General features: G+C 36.5%; 1 protein-coding gene across 1 annotated transcript; it reads right to left on the bottom strand.

Annotated features, from left to right (window-relative positions):
- Positions 1-819: 819 nt before the first annotated feature.
- stim2a (tromal interaction molecule 2a) lies at positions 820-14560 on the bottom strand. Its single transcript, XM_051705230.1, has 12 exons — positions 14057-14560; positions 12654-12784; positions 11621-11735; positions 11069-11180; positions 10195-10310; positions 9018-9195; positions 7153-7330; positions 6909-7070; positions 6695-6795; positions 5601-5839; positions 5119-5302; positions 820-3483 (listed from the first exon to the last, which is right to left on the bottom strand). The coding sequence occupies exons 1-12, from the start codon at positions 14169-14171 to the stop codon at positions 2088-2090; spliced, it is 3027 nt and encodes a 1008-aa protein (XP_051561190.1). The 5' UTR covers positions 14172-14560; the 3' UTR covers positions 820-2087.
- Positions 14561-14800: the final 240 nt, after the last annotated feature.

The following is a 14800-nucleotide window of genomic DNA, read 5'->3' on the forward strand; positions in this document are numbered from 1 at the left end:
GTGTGACGCTTTGCATTATGTGGAACACAAAATATGTTAAGACAGAATGTTAGGGACTGATATTTTTTTTTCCTCTATATGTTGAAAGTGAATGGTGAATGACACCATTCACTTTCAACATATAGAGGAATTTTTTTTTTACTGAAAGTAAATAGTGACTCAATAGGCAATCATTCTGTCTAATATCTACTTCGTGTTGCATAGAAGAAAGAAAGTCATACGGGTTTGGAACAACATGATAGTGAATGATGACAGAATTTCCATTAATAATTATAATAATTCTGTAATACATGTTAAATGTGTATTATGTAATGGAATATAGGGGAGTTAACGTCTATTATGTCATTTGTGAAAGTAACGAGTTACTCACTACTTGAGTACTCTTTTAATTGGATACTTTCTTATTCTTACTCAAGTAATTATTTGTGTTAGTACTTCTACTTGAGTAATTATTTTTTTTAAAGTAATTGAACTTTTACTTGAGTACAGTTTTTGGCTTCTCTACCCACCTCTGGTTAATATGAAACTGATGCTTCAACAATAAATGTTACTGTGTAACGAAGTGAAATAATCAAGGGGACACTCGTACACTGCTGTCTTGCAAATTTTCTGCAAATATATGGGGCTTTCATGTTTGAAATTCGTATAGGGTAAATCAAAGCAATTCGTTTACAATGTCTTCTTGTTTTAATTTTCTAATGCAGTGGTTAATAGCCTTATTTATTTATTTATTTATTTAATCATTATAAATCATTTTTAAAATAATTTAATATTGTTTTATTTAATTATTTGAAAAAACAAACCTTAGATTTGGGAACAAATAAATAAAGGAAAACACATTTGATTATTGAACGTTTAGCTTTTTGTTAAGCTGAAACTAAAAAATTAAAGATGAGGAAAATATTCACCAGCTAGTAACTAAAAGAGAAAACAAAGAGGAAACAGGACACCTATTCAATTAAGTGTCAGTAGAAATGTCTTTCGCAGAAATGTCATTTAAAAAATATTTGTTTTCCCAAATCAAGTTAAATTTAGTGTACATTTTTAAAACAAGAAATGTTGCCCAAAGTGATGCACAATAGAATTAGAACTGAATACCAATAAAATACTTCCCAGAAAAAGTATTAACTCCTGTTAATACTTACTGTATAATACATAGGCCATTCCTTACTCTCAACACAAAATCACAGTAAAACAGATATAGGCTGACAAAAAAGCCTGAAAAGGTAAACTGCATAAAAAAATAAATGTCAGTGAGATCATCAAACATCAAATTTCATCCACAAAAGGCAATTAGGCAAAGAAATATGTGATGCAGCAGTTTCCTTCAGGATCAAAGCACATTTTCATTTCTTCATTTTCATTTTTGTTTCATTTTTTCAGACAACATGAAGTGGTGTAGTTCCAAAAATTTACTTTGGCCTTTAGTTTCATGAAAAATTATTGGAACAAAATGAATCGGTTACCAACGTTTTCACTCTGGAACAACTGAAAATCACTTTGTTCTGCAAAGAATTTTGTTCGTTTTCGTTTTTCGTTTCCATTCCATGAACTGTTTTTAGTCCCCCGATGTTAAAAATAGATTTATATTTTTTAGATGCAAATATTGCACATTCTGTAATTCATAAGATCACTTATATATAAACTGTAGTTAGAGTAAACTAAAGCCTTCGTTAGTAATGATTTTAAGTTATTAATTTTTTTCTATTTCTCTGTGCAAAAAAAACAAATAAATAAGTAGTACCTAAGCAAGTTGCAATTGTCTCTTTATGCTACAATGGCATCTGTTAATCTGTACACACATACAAAAATCTTTCAGTTTATCAAAAAAGCAAAAAGCTCACAGATCCATGTCATTGAAAATAATTTTAAATTATGAAACTGAAAGTGACACTCTGTCAGGCTTAAATTGCTTCCAGCATATCTAAAACAAATCTTTTTTTCCATGAAAATCCAAGGCTACTTCCCTGTAAGTATGTTTAACTTTGCTTATGTTATACTGATCCCTTGGGTTTATAAGACAAAGCCAGCTTTAAAGAACAAATTTAAAGGACAGTCCAAGTTTCAGCCTTCCTCATTGTTGGTCTCTATGAGTCTTTATCTTTCTCCTTATCCTTTTTCTTCTTGAATAAATTCTTAAGCTTAGAAGACTTCTTGCCCTTGTCTTTGCTACCAGGTTCTGAAGACGATGAATGTGCTGTTTTACCTTCATTTGAAAGGAGGCTTTGGGTAGAGTTAGACATTGCAGCTGCATAAATGAGATCCCCAGGACTGGACGTAAGAGGGTTCTCGTAGGACTTTTCCAGAATTCCGTCGTACACTAGCGTGCTGAGTGGGTCTGAGGTGGGATTCCAGAGCATCAAGGAACTAACAGTGAGGTCAGGTGGGCCAAATTGGCCTGGGTTTTCAACTGCAAATTCATCCTGTGACATCTTGCGCCTTGGAGCCTCCATGGATAAACCCACCATCTCTCTCTGTATTTTAACAGTGGGCATGTCCACAGAGCTATCTGTCTTATTACGTTGAATTCTTTGGGTCTCAATGGTAAGATCATGCTCATCTCGAGAGAGCTTTTTTGTGAGAATGTCCATGTGGACATCCCTGCTCTCCTTAAAGGACTTTCTCCTCTGTGTTTCTATTGATGTGTCAAACTCATCTCTCACCATTTTTCTAGAGGCAGTCTCTGTAGAATTGTCTCTAACTTTGAATCTTTCTAAATCAGGGGACATATCAAATTCATCTTGCGCCATCATGCGTGAAGAGATGTCTTTGGACAAGTCTGTTTTTCCCGGAAACATTTTAAATTTTTTTGAGCTTTCCACTGAACTCTCAAAAGTTGCATCAAAGGAAATGTCCCTAAACTCCCTTCCTCGCTGGATGTTGGTTGGAAAGTCCAGATTATCCTTAAGTTTTATGGAAGTGGTCTTTAAGCCATCTGAATACCTATTTCCACTTGTTGTATCTGCGTCAAGCTCACTTTTGGGAAACACTCTGGAAAAACTGTCAACCATATGATCCTTTCTGTCACTGAATGTCCGTTGTCTCTGGCTTTCCATGTTGATCCCTGTAGGGGAATATACCTTTTCTGTAGAGTAGTACCTCATTGTAGAATCTAATGGCAAATCCCTGGGTAATTTCCTTGAATCAGCAGTAGCTTCAGTATCTCCTCTACCTGTCAGTTGTTTAGAAAGGTCCATAGAGGTGTCTAACTCCTCTCTAGATGTCTTTCTTGATGGATAATCAATGTCCAATTCCTCTCTGGATACTTTCCTTGAGGTGCTTTTCAAAGACTCATCCATCTCCTCCTGTGAGATCTTGTGGGAGGGACTGTCCTCTTGCCCATCCAGGGAAATCTTTCGGGATATTTTATCAGAGAAAATGCCTTCTTTGTATTTTCTTCGAGGAGGAACATCAAGGCTGGAGTACTTTCTGCTGATGGATGACCCCATGGACTCTGTATCAGAGGAAGCTTCCACGGACTCCCTGTAAGAAAGAGGGAAAATGAACTGAATATTCAGCAATAATTTAAAGGGAGTGTAAACAAATAGTACAGTCATAATTTACTCACCTTCACGTCATTCGGAACCTATGTTCTTTTTTTTTTTACATGGAACACAACAAGAAAGTATAAAGCAGAATGTCCAGGCTGCTTTTTATCCATTTAACAATGTAAGATTTTCAGTTAGTTAAAAATTTGGTTTGTTTTTCAAGTTGTCAAAAAAAGCTTTGGGAGAGTTGGAATTTCGTTCACGAGTCATATGGACTACCTTCATGGTGCTATTCAAGCTTGACAATAAGACCTTTCCCACTGCAAGAACTAAAGCCCATTTTAAGTACATTTGAACCTCCAGCACCCTCACGGAGAAGTTCTTCTTCATTCTTTGCTCCGAGCCAAAAAGAAGGGTGAGCAGAGCTGCTGCTTGACTTCAACTGGAGACATGGTTTGAGTTTTCATCACATCTGTACTGTGTGACTGTGTGTACCATGTGACAATAAAGAAAATAAAGTGATTTCTAGATTAGGCTACTACATTACATTTTTCCTTGGATAATGGACATAAATAATAAGATGTATAACAATAGTGGGCAATTGAAATCTATTATAAACTTGACCGGACAACCATGAAATCTAATTTACATGAGGAAATTTTTGCGTGGTTAACTAGCATCAAGACATCTTTTTTTTTAAGTCATTGGGTGAGTAGTTCAGTACAATATTTTATGTTGTCATAAAAGCCTATAGGCTGAGCGCCTTATATCTCTTCTCACTGTGGCTTCAGGGATACAGGACTGCGTGGCTCATACGCCCAGTGTAAAGACTGTAACCTGAAGACACGGTTTGTGTTAAACAGCTCTAACAAAAGTGCAGCTCCGATCCTGACTTCCTCCATTGGTGTTGTTGATTTTGTTGTTGCTATTGAATTGCGCATGCAAGCAACATCAAAAGAAAAATGGTCAACACTAAATGATGTCACAATGGGGGTTCCTTTTGTAAGTGCGAATGCAAGAGGGAAAAGTCTCCTCAGGTGTGCAGTTTCTCTTAAGAGTTCTCATGTAGACAGATCTTAAGGGGAAAGTTTCAAGACTGTATGTTGGAAAGGGGCTAATATCAATCACCAACCACTTTTGCTGTATGGGAAAGATCAGTCTGGACATTCTGTTAAACATTTCCTTTTGTATGCTGTGGGGGAAAAGGTCCTATTGATTTTCGAACAACATGAGGGTGAGTAAATAATGACAGATTTGTAAAAAAAAATTGGGTCAACTGTCCCTTTAATGTTTCAGGCTGTACTATCTGCTTACACTTCCTTCCAGTTATGATTTCTTGCTCTAGCACTGAAATACCAGTGTAACGAGAGTCCGCTGGTACGTGATAGCTGTTCGGTATGTTTAAACCTCACTCCCCTGGCCTCAACAGGCACACTAGCGACTGACGCTAGAGGCTGTAGCCTTTAGACTCCTCGTTAGCGTGCCTGCCTACCATGCCAGCTGACGCCAGTTCAGATCCTGCTCCGAGTGGGTTAAGCAGGACCGGTTACAACAGCACCTTATTCTTTTTGACGATACTTCGAATAAATACTTCACAATATACACAAGATAAAGTTCCATGCTGACATACTGATTCATAAGTGTGGAGTATCTGATATGGTCTTCATCGTCATCTCCATATCTGCGTAGTGGAGTTCGAATGGGTATCAGCAGATCAGGATCAGGTGATATCATGACAGGTGATGACACACTGTGCCCAGATCGGCGAGAGCGAACCAGAGACCGTGGAGAACATTTCAGTGGTGTAACTGTGACTAAAAAAAATGCAAGAAAATTTCAAGTCTGTTTCAATACCATAACATTTGAAACTTGAAAAGTAAAGTGAGGACAATTAAAGACAAACTTACAGTATATATTTCTTGCGTATTTATGTTACCAAGTCATTTCTAACATGTTCAGAGTGTTTGATGGGGTGTTCTAGGTAGTAACTACAGCATTTCTTAAGCAGTTGCAATAGTGTTTTGATGTTTAGTAGGTAGGTAGGTAGGTAGGTAGGTGGGTGGCTGGGTAGGTAGCATTAGAGAGAAAAAGCACATGCTAACAAGTACTAACCAGGAATCTGTTGTATAATCTGTGGCATTTCTTCCTCCATGTCCTCCACTGCAATGGGCACTTGATAGGACTGCATTGCAGCCCGGGGCATTAGCATCCAATTGGGGTCTGGGTAGAGAGTAGCGGTAAGACTGGGTAGGCCAGCATTTTTTATCACTGGAAAACCACACAAGCTCTCTATCTGCTGCCACCTATGCAGACGCTCCCTTAGACAAGCAGTCACCTCTGCTAGTGCATTCCTGTAACAAAAGACACATGGAACAATAAGGACACAGCTCACTGTGCTGGAGTCAATGCAACCCAACCCTAAGTGTACTCATGATTCAGTTTTAAATGCCAAAATATGGGTTAAGCAATATATAAAACTTGTTTTACAGCCAAGCAAAAGAAAGCATAGATAAAGTGGCCCCAAAAAGTATTCAGACACTTAAGCCAAACTCAAAAATATATAGTATTGTGTAAACGTCTTCCCAAAAATAAACATTTGTCTTGAGAAGGTTATTTCAAATCTTCTGATTTAGTGTGCAAATAGGAAATATCCATTTTAGATTTCCAAACATTCCTTTTGCAGATAGAATAGAAGTAGAACAAGGAGCCCAACAACAGATGACATGGCCCCCACAGAGCCCGGATCTCAACATCATTGAGTCAGTCTGGGATTACATGAAGAGACAGAAGCAATTGAGACACTTAAATACATAAAACTGTGGCAAGTTCTCCAAGATGCTAGGAACAACCTATCCGCCAACAAGCGTGAAAGACTGTGCACAATTATACCTAGGAGAATTGGTGCTAAAGGCTAAATGGCATCTGCAAACTAATGATGAACTATACTTTTTTTTTTTAGCCTTTTTGTGAAATGCTTTGCTTGAAAAATGTGCTTATGTTTGCCTTTCTTTACAATAAATGACTGAAGTGAACTTGAGGGTAACTGACTTGCCAAGGCCAACTGGCCAAGGTTCATAATATGTTTGCAGATGCCACTTTGTTTGATATTTTGTAATAAAATGCAAAGACATTCATCCAATTTTAAGTTTGGCTTAAATGTTCAAACATTTTCATAAATCAGGTTTGAATGATAATAAACAAATTACTTAGCCTCCAGGATTCTCTGATCTACTTGATCCAATGAAGAGCTGTGTGCCACATGTAGTGTACCCAATACTGAACTCCTTTTTTTCTTGATCTTCTCAGCCTATGCAAGAGTACCATATGATTAAATTATTTTAAGTGAGCTGAGAGATTCCACAGCCCTCTCATCAATAATACAGATTCTATTTGGGTCTGACTCATTCATCTCTATAGTACCTCGTCTCTAGCAGTGATTAGTTGTTGTTCGGCACTTTGCTTCTTGATGTTATAGTATTGAACTTCGACCTCATGGGTGAGCTGTAGCCACAGCTGCAAAGATTTAGGGAGTGACCAGAGGGACTGCATATCTTTTTCAGCCCTCTTCAGTGCATCACGCACCTATACAAGGTGTAGAGAGAGCCAGGAGGTGTAGCGGAGTCATAGAGGTTCAAGTATGAATGGGTGAAATGCAAATCCATACCTGTTCAAGTTCTTCCTCTGCATACAGAAGACGGCTGAGTTCACTTACGGCTCCTGCCCGGAGTTTGTGTAGGCGGTTGGCTTCTTCCTGAGCACCCTGAATCTCGTCCCTCATCTTCTCCTCAAGATTCTTCTTCTCTACGGCTACTGTGCGCTTCTCTTCCTGGGCCTTCTCCAACCTTTCCAACAAACATGTATTAGTATTAGCAGAGCCACTTGCATGTCATGAGACAGTGTTGGGAGTAACTAACTAAAAGTATCAACATTTTTCAGTAGTGTGACAGAAGCTCATCTGTTTTCAAAATTGTGTACAGTAGCTTTTCCAGTAATTCTGTTTTTTTTTTTTTTTTAAGTAGTAGGTGTATTGTGACAAAATGCACATAATTTTTTGTTGAATTCAACAATGATTTCGACTGTATATATAATTTATTTAATTATTATTACATTATATAAATTAAGATGTTTCCTAATTTGTTTTTTATTTTTTATGTGGAAAGCAGTTCAAATTAATGTGTATAAATGTAACATTTTTACCCCATTGAGATTTTGAGATGATTTTGTGCAGATATACCATTTATAAAAATACTGTCACTTGAAATAGCTTAAACTCTCTGAGACCCAAGCATAGAGATTGATTATAAACTTTATTTTTTCTTCTTGATAATGTATTTAGAAAGCCACTTATTATAAGTGATTTTTAAGCACAGATTTGTGTGACTTCAAAAAACAATGGCAATCTATGGGCAAATCTTTATTTTTCAGCACATTTTGCTTTGAGGTGACTATTATGTGACTTAATCAAGCTGTAACATTCAATATGCATTTTTTCCCCCCCATCAAAACTGTTGTTGTGATAAAGTTCAGTGTGTTAGCTGAACGTTGCAAAGGGTCTCTGGGGTTAAGGGATAGTTCACCCAAAAATGGAAATTCTCTCATTATTTACTCACCTTCATGCCATCCCAGATGTGTTTGACTTACTTTCTTCTGCAGAACACAAATTAAGATTTTTAACAAGAATATATCAGCTATGTAGGTCATCACAATGCAAGTGAATGGTGGCCAGAACTTTGAAGCTCCAAAAAGGACATAAAGGCAGCATAAATGTAATCCATAAAACTCCAGTGGTAAAATACATATCTTGAGAAACAGATCAATATTTAAGTCCTTTTTTTACTATAAATCTCAACTTTCACTTCTTCGTTCTTCTTCTTTTGTTTTTGGTGGCTCACATTCTTGGTGCATATCACCACCTACTGGGTAAGTAATAGAAAAAAATTTATAATTATAATATAATTTATAATGGTAATTTATAGGGAAAAAAAAGAAAAAAAAAGGACTTAAATATTGATCTGTTTCTAACCTTCAACTATCATATCACTTCAGAAGTAGATTTAAATACTGGAGTCATATGGGTTACTTTTATGCTGCCTTTATATGCTTTTTGGAGCTTCAAAGTTCTGGCCACCATTCACTTGCATTGAAGGGACCAACAGAGCTGAGATATTCTTCTATAAATATTAATTTGTGTTCAGCAGAAGAAAGTTATGCACATCTGGGATAATGTGAGGGTGAGTACATGATGAGAGAATGTTCAGTTTGGGGTAAAATACCCCTTTAATGTAGTATGCTTCTTTTTTTGCTAGTAGCATTTGTAGTTTAGCTTCTACAGTTTTAAAGTATCTTTCCCAATACTGCATGAGAAGAGTTGACAGTTCCATTGCTTGGTGGATGCTTTCTGCAGGAAATAGGTGCATTATGAAGTAAATAATGCACTTGTTGGATCAGGAGCAGATAAAATAAGTTTTTATTGGGTTTGTAGATTTTGGTGAATAATCAGAGATTTGGAATCTTAGAAGGTGTACTCACTGCTCCTGTAGGTCTATGAGGCTTTGTTCAGCTCTCTGCAAGCTATCCAGGTCCTTCATCATCTTTGAAATATGTTCCTTGGATGCTTTATTCTGTGCTTGTGCAAACAAGCATCCACCAACCCCCATCACCACAGACACTATAAGAAGCAGGTCTTTCATCCAATTGTGTGGAGGACCTAGAGTGCAGGTAGGAGGGGTTTTGAGTCAAACAGCCAATGAAACATTACTTGATGTCTATCTTGTGTGCTGACTGGATAGATATTTGATTTCGCAGGTTCTTAAATGTCACACACCAGTCAAAGCTATTTTTGTACATTTGACATATTGACATTTAAATAGATAGGGCTATTTGTATCAAATGTTATAATTTAATTGCATTGGTGGCTTCAGTCATTAGTGTTTTTATTTTTTATTTTTTTATTATTTTTTTTTTTTTTAAGCATGCTCAATAGATTGGATAGAAAGGGATAGTTCACCAAAAAAAAATTATTTCTTCTGGAGAGCACAAATGAAGACTTTTAAAATAATATTTCAGCTCTGTTGGTCCTTACAATGCAAGTGAATGGTGACCAGAACTTTGAAGACCCAAAAGGCAGTATAAAAGTAATTCACAAGACTCCAGTGGTTAAATCCATATCTTTTGAAGTGATATGATAGGTGTGGGTGAGAAATAGATCAATATTTAAGTCCTTTTTCATTGTAAATCTACACTTTCACTTTCATATTCAGCCACCTAGGTTGGGGCTGGTCAAAGATGGAGATTGACAGTAAAAAAGGACTTAAATATTGATCTGTTTCTCACCCACACCTATCATATCGCTTCAGAAGATATGGATTTAACCACTGGAGTCACATGGATTACTTTCATGCCTCCTTTATGTCATTTTTGGACCTTCTGAGTTCTGGTCACCATTTACTTGCATTGTATGGACCTACAGAGCTGAGATACTCTTCTAAAAATCTTCATTTGTGTTCTGCAGAAGAAAGTCATACACATCAGGGATGGCATGAGGGTGAGTAAATGATGAGATAATTTTCATTTTTGCGTGAACTATCCCTTTAATTACTAATATGCACAACTAGCTAATACTCCAATAGCTTCTGTTGATTTGAGCCTGAAATTTTTATATTTGGAAGTGTTATGCACACAGAATTTTAATTATATGCATACATACGTGTGGTGGGTCCGAACAGTACCACATCCAGGGCTTTGAGTTTAAGCTTCTGTTTGTGTTGCTGGTCCTGGATCTTCAGGAAGGTACTCATAAATGATGGCTCATTGGCAGCAATCCTGTTAACACAAATCAAGCAAGATCAGGATTCCATAAGACTGCATTCATTCATTCCATCCCTGTATCTTAATAAGTAAACCATGGTACTAACACTGCCAAAGTCATGGGTCTGAGTCCCAGGTAATATGCACTTTAAAAATTGTTAAACTGCATGGAGCTATTTTTACCTAATTTAACCCTAAAAATACATTTTGTTGGTGTAACCTAATGTATTTAGGTTAATTCAGTCCTGTTATATTTTTATAATATGTTACATGTTACAATATTTTTTTACTTGAAGTGAATTTAGATGTTAACACATGGAGCATATTTGTATGTTAACATGTACACGTACTGATAAAATGTAGCTTGAATGCAATGCAAGTCTTTGGATAAATGTGTCCTGTTGATGTAATTAATTAATATCTGAACATGCCTTTTCCATTAAGATTCTTAAAAGGACAGTTATGTAGCTTATTGTTATTCTGAGAGCTTTGCAGTCTAAAATTGGCCCCTTTTAACCATTTTGAAAAGATCCTTGTAATCTGAGTGCTTCACACTTGAAGCTATCTTGTTGAATCTGAAACTTGATGCAGACTCTGCACCAGCCCTTATTAATAGGCCTCAAATTGTGTCGAAATAGACCAGAAATACGTGTGTGTCTATGCATAAGTTCAATAAATTATAGGAAGTACCTGCAAACTCTTCAGGCAACCAATTATATCAAACATTTCTGACTATTTTCTGACTATTTGTTTCAGTCTTGCATTTGTCTCACCTGGGCAAGGTGTTCCCATTCACATTCAGCTCTTTAAAGCTCTTTTCATACTGAGGCAACTCTACAAACTCTGTCAGCCACCTTAACACGTCATCCTGAGTCCAGTTATGCACTGAGGATAAAGAAATCACAGGGAAAAAATGGCAAAGGGAGGGGTATAGATCTTATTCACGCTAGTGTCATCTTTGATTTTTAATGAGAATGACAATGAGGCTATGAGGGATAGACTTACAGTCTCTTCAATGGGCTGTACTGCAGTTTAAAGTGTTTTTGGATTGTTCCACGTACAAAACATTGATAAAATATCTGTTCAAAGAATATTCAGTATACAAAGAACTAGAGACAACATGAGTTGTGGAAAATCCGATGTGATCTAGGCGCTTTATACAGCTTTATACCATTCGTGCCATTGAAGAGATAGTAAGTCTGTCCTGCACAACCTCGTTGTCATTCCCACTAAAAATCAAAGATGGCGCTAGAGTGAATAATGTCTATAACGTTAGGGTTTTACATTGAGATCTTGCCAAGACATGGCTGTGGATACCATCTTACCCTCAGAGGATTTCCAGCCCTTCCAAAGCTCCTCCAAAGTGATGTGCTGGTCCTCTTGATGGAGTTTACTGTGCTTGTTTGCCTGTTGTTGCTGCTGCATATCTTCTATGATGAACTGCAGTAAGATGCAAAAGAAGAAATTATGCGTATTCACACACAAACTGATCCAGACAAGGAAAACAGGGCAAGCTATTTAAATAACCTCTGCAAGACAAGAAGACCCCCACACAAATCCTTAAGAATCCAGCCGCATTCATCAACACACTTAATTGAAACAACAGCTGAGTAAACATCTAAGAACTAAAGAGTTACAGACTCAAGTGTCTGCGTGCTTGTCTTGGCATTTGTCTGTGCTGAAATCAGATGCACCATGTGATGCCAGCCTTCACCAGCCTGTTGGTTACTTCATTCCACCCAAGCCATGTCTATAGCAACGAAGAGAAATTCAATGCCAGAGACACAGACATCTTGCAGAACATCTCTGTGAAACTCATCCCCTTTTGCAATGTTCTACCAGTGCTAGGCTTGAACAGTTTGTCTTAGGCACCGGGTGGAAACATGTGTTTCTAAACTGACCAACAGTCGATGCCGAGGAACCTAAGGGTGCTTTAGAATAACACTCTCCCTCCAGCACAGACATTCACACAACTGGTAGCAAAGAGTGTAGATTTAGTAGGGAATGTTCACACCTTCTAACCCCACAGCTACTACCTTACAACCATATGTTGCTCCACCAGTTGTTCCAATTTAGAACAACACAATCTGATCGCACATAGGCAATCGGGACAGGGTTACTTTGGTCACGGCGAACGTGGAAATATCCGGGAATTCTAAAATTGTGATTTTCAGGCTTCAAAAGTCTGAAATTTCTAGTTTTTCTTTTTTTGCTTTTTTTCTACACTTTTTACTACTTAAGCTCAGTGTTACAATATTTCATAGGCTAGAAATTGTTTTTTTGTAAAGTGCAATTTGGAAATGTATTGTTCATGGTGTGGGAACCCTGCTGCATTCACATTAGGGTGGGGAAACTTACCTCAACACTCTCCTCCACCTCAATGCCTCCATCTTGATCATCATCCATCTCTCTGTGGATGTGCTGAAGAGCCTCCAGACTGAAGCGGTCAGCATCCGTTGCACACGGAGGGCTCACTTGCAGACATGGATCTGTGGTGAACACACAGCAGTTCCAAAGATGAGTCAGGCAATCATTAAACATTTGCCATGTCAACATGTTACAATATGACCACATGGCAGTTTCACCAAGTGGTAGTATCCCTTATAAAAAATAAAAAAAAAAAAAAAAAAAAAAAACATATGACTTCTTGGTAGTATCTCAGTTTGTTTTCTACTAGACAGCAATGAGATTAAATGAAGAAAAATACTTTTCCTTCACATTGTTCTTCACAAGTTCCCCAATATCACGTGTCTCCTGCAGAGTTTAGGAAGAAATCTCAACAATATCTCAAACTGTACTCAAAGTAGCCAAGATACCAATGTCTGCAATGTCTGTATTACAACAACGGTCTCAATTGAGTCTATTTTTATTTCTTCCAAAGAATGTTAATAAAAACATCTGAAACAACGTTCTCTTCTGAGAATATTCAAATAATTGTCATTATGGCAAAAAATTAATAAATAAATAAATAATTCATGGTTTTACAGTGCATTACAGTGTTTGACACATTTTAATAAATTAAAGCATTACATACAGTTCAAGTACATGTTGTTGATTTTTATTGTTCTGTGCTTATGTAATTACACTGTAACACAAACACTGTAGTTGCACTAATAATGCACCAGATAAAATTAGCTAACACCGCTTAGAGTGGGGATTGATTTGATGACTTTAAAAATGTCATGTGGTATAACCATTACATTTTTTTTTTAAATACCTTCCTTGCAGCTTGAAAACACATGAGTGATAACAACTAATTATTAATTAATTAATTTTGAATTAAATTATCGATTTAGAAAAAGTTTTAAAACATACTTTTCAAGGTTAAAAGTTTATATATATATATATCATGATTTTTTTTTAATCAAGAATATTAAGTTACACCAACGACATTAAGAAAAAGTGCCTTTTCATAAAATGCCAAAATATTATTTAATGATGTGACAAAATAATGATTCCTCACCACCCAAACTTCACACACAGTCTAAAGGGTTTAAAGGGGTCCTCTCTGTTTTTGTCACATGACAACAGAATGGCAACCTACATGCTGGGTACATCCCATGAATTTGATTTGGTTGACAAACATTTAAATATACTTTATAATTATTACATACATTTAATTAAAGTTATAGTAGTGTCGATTATAGCCTATACATGAAGGAGCATTAGGAGATGGTGCATGAGTTCAGAGAGAGAGAGGAACACCTTTAAACTCTTTGTTAGTAACTAATATAACACATAATTCTGTCGTGCACACGTGCCTGTGGTTGCAGTTGTGTCCTTGTATATACCAGTGTGTTGCGGTTCGTCACTGGAAGAATCGCAGAAGACCAGCCCGCGCAGCACGAGCAGTACAGTGAGGCAGAATATGTGCATCGCAGGGGTTAAAGGACCACCGCTGTTTATGAGGATGATTCAAAAAACAGATGTACATCCAGCAGGTTACGTGATAGTTATGCTATAAACAGCAACAGCTCCCGGGAAATGTGTCGTCCAAGTATACACAAGTTAGAAGTGGATTAATAAGAGTAGCTATTTCAGAAATAATTTTTTTTAAATAAATAAGTAAATAATATAAAAATAACCGGTGTTTATGTAAAGCACCAAAGAATAAAAAACGGCATTATAGCTTGTTAAAAAATGTAGAGCGTCCCAAAGTAATGTACGTTTCTGTTAACTTCTCAAATACTGATTTCCTATATTTAATAAATGCGAAATTTAGGGAAAACAAACATATTAAATAAATACAATTATTTTAAAATCACAAATTTATAAACGTCTTAAAAAAAGAAAAAAGAAAAGAACAAAGAAATCGTTACAAAAAAATACGATGACAACTAAAATCCAGAAATCCTTCGGGAAAAGTTGAAATACAATCCATAAAAAGAAAGAACAGTTCCTTATCAAAGAAGTAAAGCTGCTTTTGCGATACTTTCTCTTCTTCTATCTTATAATAAGTCCGGATAATGTGTCGATAACAGTGCTCTACGCACTAAATGTCAACA

The sequence above is a fragment of the Myxocyprinus asiaticus genome, chromosome 8, assembly GCF_019703515.2.
Source record: "Myxocyprinus asiaticus isolate MX2 ecotype Aquarium Trade chromosome 8, UBuf_Myxa_2, whole genome shotgun sequence".
NCBI classification, from domain to species: Eukaryota; Metazoa; Chordata; class Actinopteri; order Cypriniformes; family Catostomidae; genus Myxocyprinus; species Myxocyprinus asiaticus.

Coding starts and splice junctions, on each gene's coding strand:
- stim2a (XM_051705230.1), bottom strand. CDS start 14,171: ATGCACATATTCTGCCTCACTGTACTGCTCGTGCTGCGCGGGCTGGTC. Junction 12,785..14,056: donor GGACACAACTGCAACCACAG/GCACGTGTGCAC, acceptor TGTTCACCACAG/ATCCATGTCTGCAAGTGAGC. Junction 5,303..5,600: donor GATTATACAACAGATTCCTG/GTTAGTACTTGT, acceptor CATTTTTTTTAG/TCACAGTTACACCACTGAAA.